The 13,176-nt window shown below is 49.0% G+C and overlaps 1 protein-coding gene across 3 annotated transcripts in view; it reads right to left on the bottom strand.

Moving 5' to 3' along the window:
- CUX1 (cut like homeobox 1) overlaps window positions 1-13,176 on the bottom strand; it is a 349,697-nt gene that overhangs the window by 186,271 nt on the left and 150,250 nt on the right. For all 3 annotated transcript variants that reach the window (XM_073884183.1, XM_025864557.2, XM_025864556.2), the window contains exon 3: window positions 1,789-1,836. In XM_073884183.1, the coding sequence (XP_073740284.1) occupies window positions 1,789-1,836 (48 nt within the window). The remainder of the gene's footprint in view (window positions 1-1,788; window positions 1,837-13,176) is intronic.

Raw genomic sequence — 13,176 nt, 5'->3', positions numbered from 1 at the left:
GGGGGGGTGGGTGTATATAAACATATATACGGCCATCCCTGAAGTACAACACATGAACTTGATTGAACCCCAGTTCAGGGGCAGGGCAGTTATAAAAGACATTCTGGGAGTAACTGGGGAAGATTGATCTGGGACCAAATATTAGCTACCACGGAATGAGTGTTGCTTTCCCAGGTGCGATACTCGGGCTTATGTGGCAATATTGGGGAACAACCTGACTTTCCGGAGACGTATGTGTGCATGTGTTTAGGGGTACAGAACCGGGCTATCTGCAACTTACTTTCAAATGCTGAGCAAAAGGGCAGCGGGAGCAAATGTGGTGAAATACTAGTGAGTGGTGAGTCTGGGTAAAGGGTGTTCATGTGCTCGTTATACTAGTTCTTTCTCCTTTTATGCAGATTGGAAATTTTTCAATCAGAACAAAAAACAAGCAAACAACCCAAGCCAGCACACTGAGCTATTTCAGTGGCAGAAACCCTAAGCCACTGGGCCTCACAAAAGCTGCTGAACGGGTCAAAGAAGAGATCGGATCAATGCGGGCAGGTGTAAGGTGACAGTCTCACTCAGAAAACCAGAGTGTGGAGACGCATTTGTGAGGAAAGGCAATTCGTGTCCATCCAGACCTGGGATAGTGATATCCCCCGAGCCTCCCGGGGCTGAGCACAGGAGGGCTTCCTGTGACAGGAGATGGTTAACAGAAGAGCCTCTGTGGCGTCCCTTCCGAAACCCGCAGTGGTGCCAGCATCCCTGCTCCTTCCTGCATGGCGCCCTCGCCCTCTGCTGCCACCTGCTCACTGAAGAATGTGCCAGAGGGCGGCCCCGACCTCTGCCTCTGGAGCTCTGGGCCCAGGACGCCGGCGTCCTTCCCTCGTGTCCCAGAAGTCAACTGGCTCGGCCCACCACCTCCCGCCCCTCCTGAACCTGCCATCTCACTTCCCCATGTGCTCTGGGCATCAGGAAGGTGCAAGAAAATAAAATTCTTAAGATGCTCCCGATTCGGGTTCTTCTGAGGGCTTTGAAAAAGTCTTGATCCTGCTTCCTCAGTATCATGACCGCTGCCATCGTTCCAACAGGGGAAGCTAAGAGCCAGGAACGGCTAACTCCACAACAGTGACAAAATGTCTGGTTTTCTAAAGTTCACCCAGTCTCCACAAAGGGCTGAGAAGGAGCTGGAGTGTCACCCACCTCAACGGCTCACATCTCTGAGGGCTGCCCGCCATCTTGCCAGATGGTGCGGTCCTTCTCTGGAAGGACCCAGGAGAAAGCTTTTCCTTACACTGAGCCCAAACTTACTCCTTGTGGCTGCCCGTTCTTTGTTTCAAGCCTCAAGCCAGTGAAATCCTTCTTTCCCCAGTAGCTGTGCATGAAAGCACCAGATTGCCCCACTCCATCCTTCCCACACAGGAGGCCTCCTGGTGGCCGCGGTCCCCAGGCTAACTGAGGGAGCCAGTGAGCCTGAGGAAGTCCGTGGGCTCCTGAAGGCTCCAGTGTGGACACACTCAGTCCACTGTGGGAAGCACAAGCATGCGGGCTGCTCTGCCCCGGAATCTACCACATCCTCTTACATCTCAGCTGCGGCTTCACTTTCCATATGGGCTTTAACTGAGGACCCAGTGGAAACATCACACCAGGAAGCACAAAATCCACATGACACTGAGTTAGTGCAGCTGGGAAGGCTCCATCTGGGCAAGCACCTTCTGTCAATGGCATTTATTTAATGAGAATAAAAAGCAAACGCAATGAACTATGAAGGGTAGCTCAGGATATAAAATAAATATAAATGCTTACCTCCCCCTGGAAGCTCTTCAGCAGTGGCGCTACCTGCTTGCGCAAATCCTGGAGCAAGAGGGGTGGGTCAGGAAACAGCCATTGCAGAAGGAAAGAGAAGGGAAACATTCGTTAAGGCCTCCTAAAAACAGCTTTGAATTCAGTGATGATTATCATTAGATAAAGCAATCCCGGTACCTACCCTGTCCGTTTCCTTCATTCGTACAACATAAATCATGCCAACTGGCGCTCCGTAATTTAAATGAACTTACTTGGGAATACCACTAGATTCTCTTTCCTCCCAAGTCCTGGCATCCACACCTCATTCTGAATGTGCTATGGACTCGAGTGTTGGCTGGTGTCAGTCTGAGATAAGCTGCTTAGTATAAGATAGGATATTATATTGTACATTTGACTTGTTTGTATCTGAAAAGGATCTGGGGCCCCCATCCTGCATTTTAGCTGTTTCTTTTAAGCACTGTTACTGGGGGATACGTCTGTTTTGAATCCGTGTCTGATACGGTCGGTGGAAATTTCATCCCAAGCCACCAGTACCCCTTTCATAACAATGGAACACCCCAGAGGGAAGTCTGTATGATCTCCTTGAGAATATTTTCTTTCAAATGAAGTAAGTGACTAATGCACAACATAGTCATTATAGTCAATAATACTGTATTATAAACTTCAAAGCTGTGGAGAGATGAGATCTTAACTGTGCTCAACACAAAAAAGAAATGACAATTATGTAATGTGATAAAGGTGTTAGCTAACACTACTCCAGCAGCAATATTGCAATATGGAAAAGTACCAAACCAACCCATGGTACACCTCCACCTTATACAACGTCACATGTCAACGGTATCTCAATGGAAAAAAAAAAATGAAGTAACTGAGAATATGCTTCAAAGACTTTGAAATATACTCAACGCAACTCCTCCTTCATCGAGACATGGGGCAAATGAGGTATTTACTGAACATGATCTATATGCCATATCAAATTTAATAAGTCTGGGCCAAGGCCAGGCATCTGCCTATTTTCAAGCTCCAAGGCTGATGCACACGCCAACTGATGAGTACTGGCAAACACTGGACATGGGCCAATCAACCCATAACACAGGAAGGAGGTAAAGTATTATTTCAGGATAAGAGCCCAGGTGCTATGCGGAGAGCACAGAGGAAGGATAAATTCAGATGAAGGAGGCAAGGAGCGGTTTCACAGAGGAAGTGGCATCTAGGCTGAGAAGGCAGGCGGGATCCTTGCAGGCCAGTTCTCAAAATGCCCACCTGTGCGCATGCCACCTCTAACCAACCATCAAATACACAGATGCTACTGGGCAAATGAAGAGTCTGGACTTCCGTCTCCAGCTCCTGGGTCAGAACCCGGTCCATTAGATGGAAGGCAGTGGGCAGAGCCCTGATTCCGAATTCTGGCCCAGCCACTCGCTCTCTGTGGGAGCTCGGGATGCCAGTCTACCTCCAAAAGCTCCGTTTCCCCTCCCCAACGTGCTCCAGAGTAACTGTGTCTTCCCCGAAACACAATCAACAGGGATAGCACTGCTCCTGGCACACAGTAAGTACTTAATAATATGAACCACTTTCACTACTATGAGTAACATCATAGTTACCATTCAGGGAAAAGCGTTCTAGAAAATTTAGAGTTATCCTAAATCCATGTGAGTGCACAGAAGACAGTCTTCTCTGGCACCAGGCCTTTTCAAGCCTCACTTGAGGGTGGATGAAGAGGGAACCCCCACACCCCAGAAGGAGTGGGGGATGACCCCTCGGCCTCTCTCGCTCTGGGATGCTGTGATTCTCTAAGTAGGCCCAGCCCTGGGCCTACTCAGTGCCCCCGAGGTGAGCCATCCTCATCAGCTGTGTGTACACAGGGGCACGTGCGGTACCTGCTCGCTCTTTTGCTGACTGATGGACAGCATTCTGTGCTCCTTTAGCCAAGCACCTAACCCAAGGGCCCTTCTTCCATCCCAAGCTCGGAAACCAGCTCGCTCCCTTACAGAGCTGAGCAGTGTTAGGAAGAACGGCTCATGGTGTTTCCTGCTCCTGGGTCCTTTGTGGTTTTCCTCTGGACCAGGGCCCTTAACCATTTTGGGTTGTGAAGCCTTCTGAGAATCTGAGGAAAGCTACTGACTCTTCCTCTGGGCTGCAACTCTGCAAATGATCTCGCTGTCGCCTTCCTGAAGCCTACCAACACGACCCAGGTTAGGACGCAGGTTAGGACGCAGGTTAAGACCTCTTGTTCCGGCCTGTGCTGTCCAGTATATAGCCACCAGCTAGTTATACTTAAACATAACTTAATTAAATTGAATTTAAAAATTCAGTTCCTTCTGTCATAGAAGCCATGTTTCAAGTACTCAGCAGCCACATGAGGCTGGCGGCTACCAGACCAGACGGCACAGATCCGGGGCTCCCCCTCACTGCAGTGATCCATCTATCAGACGGGGCTGTACCGTCTGTAAGCTCTCTGCCAAACACAGCTAACCCATATTGTTTTGTACTGTGACCCTGTACAAGTACTTGATCAAGAAATATTATCATTTCCCTTTTAATGATACATTTTCCTATAGGTTGCATTCCTAAGGGTGATACCATTATTTCCCCCGAGAAGGCAGTGCTTTTGTTCCTCTGCCCCAACCCTTTCTATGTTCTTAGACCAAGTTCAATGACAAAGCTGTCAGAGTCTTTACCAGCCTCTTCCTAAATAAATAAGGCCATCTGTGGTAGACAGCCCCCAAAGATGCCCATGTTCTAATTCCTGGGACCTGGGGCTCTATTAGGTTAGGGACTCAGCAGCTGTGAGTAAGTTAGGGACCCTGAGTTGGGGAGATGCGCCTGGATGGCCCAAGGGGGCCGGAGGCAGGAAGGAGGGCAAGAATACTCCTTCAGCCCGAGTTCTTCTCCGGAGGACAGAGGAAACAATGTACACCGAATAAGTGGGGAACCAGGGATGAAAAGGGTGAAGAATGAGGAGGATCACCGTCAGATCCCAGCCAAGGTCAGTGGTAAAAGCCCATGTTGTAACCACAAGAAATGAGCCACACTCCTTTGTCAGAAACCTGGGACCACAGGTTACGACGCGGGAAGTCTAACGTGAACAGCCCACTGTGTGTTGGGGACAGGGTGATACGGAGGGCAGGGTGGCAGTAGAGAGAGTCTGGGGACTTTGGGGGGGGGGGGACCAGGCTGGTCCCCTGCCCTCCTCCTCCCTCCCCGGGGCAAGGACAGGCAGGATGAGCGCACCGCACTGCTCTGGTCACAAACTGCAAACACAGGATGATGGATGGGAGTTCGCCTGTTGTTTGTTTTCCAAAAAGGCTGACTTTGAGGAAGGCGACTGGTTAATGAGATGTGGCTGGATTCTCCAGTCTTCTCACCAAGCAGCCTGGTGCTAGGGTTTGCATCCTAGTGGGTAAAGAAGAGCTGGCGAACATTCATGAAGCGGTGCTGGCCCAGTCTGTGGCACGCAAGCCCGGTTTCCACAGATGTGCTGCAAATCTTCCTGTCAAGAGGCCACAAACTGGGGCGCCCGAGTGGCTCAGTCGGTTAAGCTTCCGACTCTGGATTTTGGCTCAGATCATGATCACAGGGTCATGAGATCGAGCCCCGTGTGGGGCTCTACCCTCAGCGGGGAGTCTGCCTGAGGATTCTCTTTCTCCCTCTGCCCCCTGTTCTCTCTAATAAATAAATAAATAAATCTTAAAAAAAAAAAAGAGGCCATAAACCCATGTTCATTCACTACGTAAAAATAAGATGTGAACAGTTTGAGGACGGTAACTTCAATGTGATACTTGTCCAACAACCATCCCAGCCCTGGGCTTCGGGATGGCCCCTCGCTTTCCAGGGAGCTATGGCTGAGCACCTGCCCCACCCACACGTGGTCTGCAGGCCTGCCTCGCTGGGTCTGACAGCTGGTGGCACCTGATGGCCCTTGAGCTCTGGAGAGGGGACTCCTAAGGCTTTCCACGTATCCAGATCTGGCTGCTGAGAGCTGGAAGCCAGGCCCCCCAATGTCACAGGACGTGTTTCCTGTTGCTTCTCACTGTGAGTCTATGAAGGCAGCTGTGATTGTTAAGAGTGCATCCTCTTCTTTCCAGACTGGGGGCTGCTTGAAGGCAGGGAGTGGGTTTAAGCTCCCCCTCAGCCCCCCAGCTGGCATTGCCGGCATCCAGTGCCGGGCTGGACAATATTTTGCTGAGGAAATCTAGGCATGAGAGGCTTTAAACCTCACATGGGTCAGTCATTCCTTTCTCCAGAGGGTCAGTCCCGCCACATGCAGGATGGGGGCAGGGCTGTAGGTGTGGCCTGCCCCCCCCCCCCCGGTTACCGGGCGCCCTCTGTGGCCCACCGCCTGGTTGGCACCAACACAAGGTTGCTCCTGAGGGACTGAATACGATGTTGGGCTACATTTACAGGAGCACTCATCTCAGTCCCCTGTGTGTCTGGAATGGGGCCTGGCACACAGAGGGACCTCAGAAGACACGGAGTGGGTGCATGAGTAAGAGGAAGAAAAGTGGCTGAACAATCCCTCAGAGTGCATCAAGACCTGGCCGTGCGAGAGGGTGCCTGCGTCAGGGCCAAAAACCAGGCGCCGACCACCTACGTAACTTGAAATTTCCCACGGTTACACTGACAAAGCAAAAAGAAACAGATGAAATGAATCCATCCAAAATATTTTCATCTCCCATATAATCAATATAAAAATGATTTTAATTTATTTTTATTATTTATTTAATTGACAAAAAACAGTACTTCTTTTTTGGTGTTAAAGCCTCTGAAATCTGCATTTTATGCCTCGGCACATCTCACTTTGGACCGGCCCCATGTCAAGTGCTCCCCCCACCAAGCCCCCGTCACCCCACCATCTCATGGAGCAGCTCAGGGCTAAGAGAGGCAGTCACCACGCATCAGGGCTCTCTCGGGAGAGAGGGTCGAGGCTGGCCAGCACCCCCTCAGACGGTCAGAGGGAGACGTGAAAGGACAAGAACCAAGAGAAGCAGGAGGAGAGCCAGGGGAACAGACGCATCAGAGACGTGAGGCGGGAGAAAACCGCTCACGGGTTTAGCAGCCAGGGAGTTCCTGGTGGCCTTGAGGGCGCCCCGAATGGACTGGGGGTGGAAAGCAACCTGTGAGGGGCGGAGGTGCTGGGGCTCTGAGCTCTGAGGAGAGAGGTGGGGACGGTGAGGAAGAAGCTCTCAGGCCAAGTTAACACCAGTTCTTGTGACTGAGCATGTGACAGACAGCAGCCCTGCCAACAGAAGGGACGGACGCCCACATTTTACAGCTAAGGATACGTGAGGCTCAGCAGGTGAAGAACACTTGTCCAAGGTCGCATGGCCGGCAGTGAGGACATAACCCCGGCTCTCCAAGGCCCAGGCCACAGTGAGATTCTGTGAAGGAATCAATCACCTTGGCCAGGTGTGGGCACAGGGGTGACATTGGGGGGCCACCTGGTCAGTGACATGGGGCGGGGCACACACCTATCACTCAAGAGTCTTACAATGGGCCCAGACTCGGACGGGAAATGGTGAAACCGGACAGGGTCATGGAACGTGAAAGGTGGTGGGGCCGAGGCATTTGGGACCCCCGTGGATGACAGAAGAGGGGTCAGGGCGTGAGTGCAGGGAGGACTTGGTGCAGGTACAAGACCCAGGCGCCCTGGAGGTCAGCCCACCAAACAGTACCTCCTGCTGGGCTTGCCTTCAGTCGACCCCACAGCCCACCAAGCTGGCTCCAGGTCTGCCTCACGAAAACAGCAACTTGGACAAGTAGAAGAGACGATAAAAGCCTTCTGTGTTCTGTCACAGCACTCCAGGCAGGTAGAAGAGCCTCCCACCATGACTGTAAATAAAGTAAACTCATCTCCACTGTCCCTGCTCTGACCAACCCACTGTATTTGGTTAGAGCACAATCATTCCTTTGGACGTAGTGACATCTCATGACAAGCTTGCTCAAATAACCTTTTAGATATATATTTTTAAACTTTTTAAAAGATTTTATTCATTTATTTTGAGAAAGAGAAAAGGAGAGCGCATGCACAGGATTGGGAAGGGGGGAGAAGGAGAGGGACAAGCAGACTCCCCGCTGAGCAGGGAGCCCGACGTGGGGCTTGATCCCAGGACCCTGAGATCATGACCTGAGCCCAAGGCAGACGCTTAGAGATTAAAGCTGGATGTGTGTTTCTACTCACACATATACGTATGTTTGAAAAACTTTAGAGGTAAAAAGGCACTACTAAATATTCACACCCATACACACACAACCGGTATGTATGTATGTACTTCAAGTCACCAGCTAAAAATTCCCCATTCCAATTTTATTTTTGGCAGTTTGAGAAATTCCTTATCCAATTCTGCCACCTGCAAATATTATCTGCTTTCGTACTAAACTAAGGAGACAGGGCTGAGGATGCTGACACGTGACCCCGGGCCGCACCACCATCGTTAGTGAGCACATGACATGATTTACTGTCCTTTCAGAACGTGGCACCCTTTGCTGTCCGCACAATGCCACGAACTACTGACACAGTGTGTCTACGTGCCCTTCCCTGCAACTATAAACTGAAGAAAGTGGGGGCCAGGCCAATGAAAATCATATTGGCATGAACTGATAATGATGGATTTAACACAAAGATAAAAAAAAAATCCGTAATTTCAGGGTACCCCCTAATTACACTGACAGGTTTTGCAGCGCAGTTTTAAATTCGCTTTGATTCTGTACCATATTCTGAGCAAAAAGCAACAAACATCTTAACACATAGAAAGTGATGTCCTTGAGATTATTAATATCCATGTCTGTTGGCGAAGCCAGAATAGTGCATTTCGACCTTCTCTCCCTTGAGTGCATTCCAAATAATAAGCGATGTTTATAGAGAGACGCTTCTAGGTGAAAAGGATTTTCAGTGTTCTCCAAACCACTGATTCACAACTCACTTGAGATCAGAAAACTGAACGGCAAAATGCAATTGAGGAATTTTCTGTGTAATGATGACTCCTGGAGAAAATCATGCTGATTTAGAAGCCAAAAACAAAACAGAACAAAACAAAATCACCACGTGGCGTTCAGATGCACCTGTGAGGTGCAACATCCCCAAACACAGGCCCTGGCCACACACGGTGTGCATCTTTGGCTTTCTGCCCATTCTGGGCACCTGGGTGGTCTCTCGGGAAGGTTCTGTCCTCACTTTAGAGCCTGGTATTCCCTATACCCTCTGCCATCTCTCCCATTCCGTGGGCTGGGCATACCACAGAATCCTGTGCCACAGATATCGAAGTGGTGGCCACCGAGGTCCACCTGTGCCCAGGAAAGAATGGTGCCCAGGACATGGCTGTTTAGGCTTAGAAGGACAAGCAGGTGAAGGGAGATGGCTCGGCTGTCATGTGCCAACAAAAGGAGGCTATGAATCACGAACACATCTCCAATCATAAAATGGTTCCTATTTTCCAAATCTTCTGTAGTCCAGACTTTGCAAGGTGTTTTACTAAATTTTACAATGTCCCTTTCACTTCTGCTCTAAGGTAACTCCCACGCATTTCTGTGAAATGACATTTAAGACTCACTGATGTCTGATGGCGTCTCTCCGAGGTGTCTCATCCCCTATGGTGGCAGCCCAGGAGTGGGTCCTGTCTTCTCTGGGGACAACCCTGCCTTCCCAGGAGCATGGGGGGGGGGCGGCGAGGAGGCAGGGCAGTGCCCGAGATTAAGAGTGTTCCACCCGGGCACCTGGGTGGTTAAGTGTCTGCCTTCATCTCTGGTCATGATCCCAGGGTCCTGGGATGGAGCCCCGATCGATCCTTGCTCAGCAGGGAGCCTGCTTCTCCCTCTCCCTCTGCCTGCCCCTCTGCCTACTTGTGCTCTCTGTCTCTCAAATAAATAAAATAAAAATCTAAAAAAAAAAAAAAAAAAAAAAGAGTGCTCCACCAACTGAGCCAGCCAGGCGCCCCTATTTTAGGCTACATCAAGCAAAGAGTGCGGCTTCTTAAACTGGGATGTCACTGACTTCACTCCTCGCTCTGCTTCTGAAGATGGCAAGACGTGTCCAGTGTACGCTTTGCAATCGATAAAATACGGCACGCCCATGAGTGGACGTTCAAACAACAACACCTGAGTTGTTTTTGTTTCGAAACTACAGTGGCCTACAGTTTAGGTATTGTGGCTATGTTTTTCAAAGGGGTCCTTGTCTCTTGGAGATATATCCTAAAATATTTATGGATAAAATATGGTTTTTGCTTCAAAATAATTTAACAGGGAGGGGGCTGATGGGTGAGAAGCAGAAGGGAAGGAAGGTGCTGGGGGGCCGACAGTGGTCACTGACAAACAACGGCACACACGCAGGGATTTGCTGTGCTCTCTACCCTATCATCTGGTGTACGTTTGAAATAGAAAATGCTTTTAAAACACTAGATTTCACTTTGAAACACACAAAGCCTTCAGCTGACTGACCACAGGGAACAGGCAGCGAAAGAAGAGGTTGGGGGTAGGGACTCTTCTCTCTCAAATTACAAGCTATCAGCTTGTCACCTGTCACCTTCATCAGGTTAACCTGGAGATGGAAGGGTCATCTGTTTCCACTCTCCTGCCCAAGGCAGGAGACCTCTCTGTGGTGTCCTGGCCAGGCGGCTTGCCCTCCCAAGGCCACTCCGTCCCTGCTGGAACAGTCATGGTGTGGGAATGCGCCTCGACGTGGGGTCATGGTTTTCCAACACGGGGCTACCAGCGCCACCACGGAAGGCAGATATTTGGAGGAAAGCCATCCTGAGCGGGCACAAAGACTGTGACTACAACCAGCAGTTCGTTAATGAATAATTCACAATCATTGTTTTTCTGAACAAAAACCAGAGCAGATTCGAGGTGATTCCACTCTCACTGACTTGCTTTATGATGTATCTTCTTGAGTGGGGGATGAAAGAAGCTGGTCCCCAGACCTGTGGGTCTGCTCGGGGGTTGCGGACATGAGCGGCTGAGGCTCAGCACCCCCTTTGGCCCATCCACTATTTGCAAAACCCACTCCTCTCGCTCCACAGACCGTCTTCCCCACCCCACGTCTTCCCTCCAGACCAAATGCCACTCTAGGCCTCCTGCCTCCCGAGTCTACAAGTAGTCAGGTTCTAGCTGCTAGACATACAGATCATACAGATGCTAGACAGGGGTAACCTGGATGGAGTCATTTCCTTTGCAAATCAAGAAATTCCTCTCTAGGGGTGCCTAGGTGGCTCAGTCATTAAGTGTCTGCCTTCAGCTCAGGTCACGATCCCAGGGTCCTGGGATCGAGCCCCGCATCGGGCTCCCTGCTCTGCGGGAAGCCTGCTTCTCCCTCTCCTGCTCCCCCTGCTTGTGGTTCCCTCTCTCACTGTGTTTCTCTCTGTCAAATAAGTAAATAAAATCTTTAAAAAAAAAAAAAAAAGAAATTCCTCTCTATTTTCTTAAACAAAAATGCAAATATGTTGAATTTCAGCAACAGAGTCCACCACTTATAAATGCATTAAAACACAGTAAATACAACATTAGGTTAGACATAAATACCGCAGTTTAACCGAACTACCACTTGGCCAAAAAGTGATTATAAATTGGTGATTTTTTTTCTTCCCAACTGAGAGACTCATCAGACTGAAATGAGAAAATGATCTCTTTTCTGCAGCTTAAAGCCAAAAGACTGAATACTGTTTAAAACCATCGAGCTCCTTATTTCTTTATTCTGATGTCTTTGCAGTTCTAAAATATCCTGATGATGTCTGAATCATCCTTATTAGCAAAGAAAAACCCGGGTGGTGCATCATAGCGAAGGCTGGCCTTATCGACCAGAACATAATAGTCAAGCTTTCTTATCGATAAGCCGTCTCTCTTCTACAAATACCACCCATGCGTATTCGTCCAGCTCATTTTTCTAAGGTCCTGGTGGCACCAAGGAAAGAATCCTAATTATCTGGAAAAGAAAAACCATTCTTGGTACTTATTTCCCTGCACGTCGTTTAGATTCAAAGAATTTCTCCCTTATCAGGTGCGCCAGAGCACAGCCCAGGTGTGGAGGCTTGAAACCCAGACACTATAAGATTATATGGCGTGCAGACTGTCGAGCTCAACTTTAAAATACAGTTTGGCGCAAAGTGAGGTTTCTCTTCGTGCCACGATCCTGAAACCTTCGCTTCAGGTCTTATCACCTGAAGATGAATCACACGGCTATCAATGGAACACCCTACTTTTGCTTACTATTATAGATGGATGTGTACTCCCTCCAGTCTCTGGGATAGAAAAAAGGTAATGTTAAATGGCATTTAAGCCGAAGTGTTAAATAAAAAATATCTTTCTATACAAGAGCAGGCAGTATGTCCTGGCAATTTCTCAAAGATTTTAGTTCACAGATTTGAGAAAATTCCATTAGCTTTAATTATTTATCAGCAGTCAATTTAGATTACTGTTGTTGACCTATTTTTACAGTGCACGGGCCACCCAGCAATGAAATAAATGAATAGTCCTTTTCTACAATGGCTGATTTTCTGAAATAATAGAAATCTAGTTTAAGGAAGTGATGAAACCCCAAACATGTAATTACCACAATATATAACCTGCCACGCTGCCTTTGGAGCTGGATAAAATACACATCTTTGTGAATTTTTTTGGTTATTAAATGAGATTATCTTGAAAGGGATAAACTCGCTCATGCTATAATTTCTTCCCATTTAAATTTCTTTGCTCCATTGAAAACATGTTCTGTATCTTGGCAAAAAAGCCTCTAACACTGATGGATATGCCTTTAGCACTGTGCCTAATCGAACTGCATAATGGAAAGGCCTGGCTTTGCAGAGCTGCAGGGGAGCGAGGAGAGGGTTCCTGACGGTGAGCGCCGACAGCCAGCCGCGGGCACCCGAAGGTGGAGGGGGGCACCTGAGTCCCCTGGGCAAGAGCAAGTGTTCTTCTTTCTGAAGACTCGTTTGATGGTGAGAAGTGGCAGGTTTATCGGACTGCTTTGCTTGAACTTGGAGCTAAGGTGATGAGGGCTGAGGAGGGTGCCCAGATTCAAGATACAGAGGCCCTGGTTTGAAGGAAGAACCAGAAGGGCCTGGGGGCAGCTTAGCAGTATGGGAGAGCCCAAAGCTCACCAAGCCAGCAGTTGTCAGTGTGAGCTCTGGGGACTCCTGGCTCCTGGAGGCCCTTTCCAAGGTTCCACGAGGTCCAGACTATTTTTGTTATTTGCCTTTTCCACCCTCATTGTCTTGAAAGGCACGTGGAGTTTTCCAGATGCTCTATGCCATGGGATGAGGTCATCACTCTGATATAAGGACATGTGTGCTTACAAAGTCTTGTTCTTTAAAAAGTGTCAGTTTTAACCTCTAACACCTCACTATGGATAGACACACACACACACACACACACACACACACACACACACACACACACACA

Source organism: Callorhinus ursinus, unplaced genomic scaffold (genome assembly GCF_003265705.2).
Source record: "Callorhinus ursinus isolate GAN/ISIS: 27379988/994484 unplaced genomic scaffold, GSC_fseal_2.0 scaffold55, whole genome shotgun sequence".
NCBI lineage: Eukaryota > Metazoa > Chordata > Mammalia > Carnivora > Otariidae > Callorhinus > Callorhinus ursinus.
The sequence above is the reverse complement of the archived record's forward strand: the minus strand, read 5'-3'. Positions and strand labels throughout refer to the sequence as shown.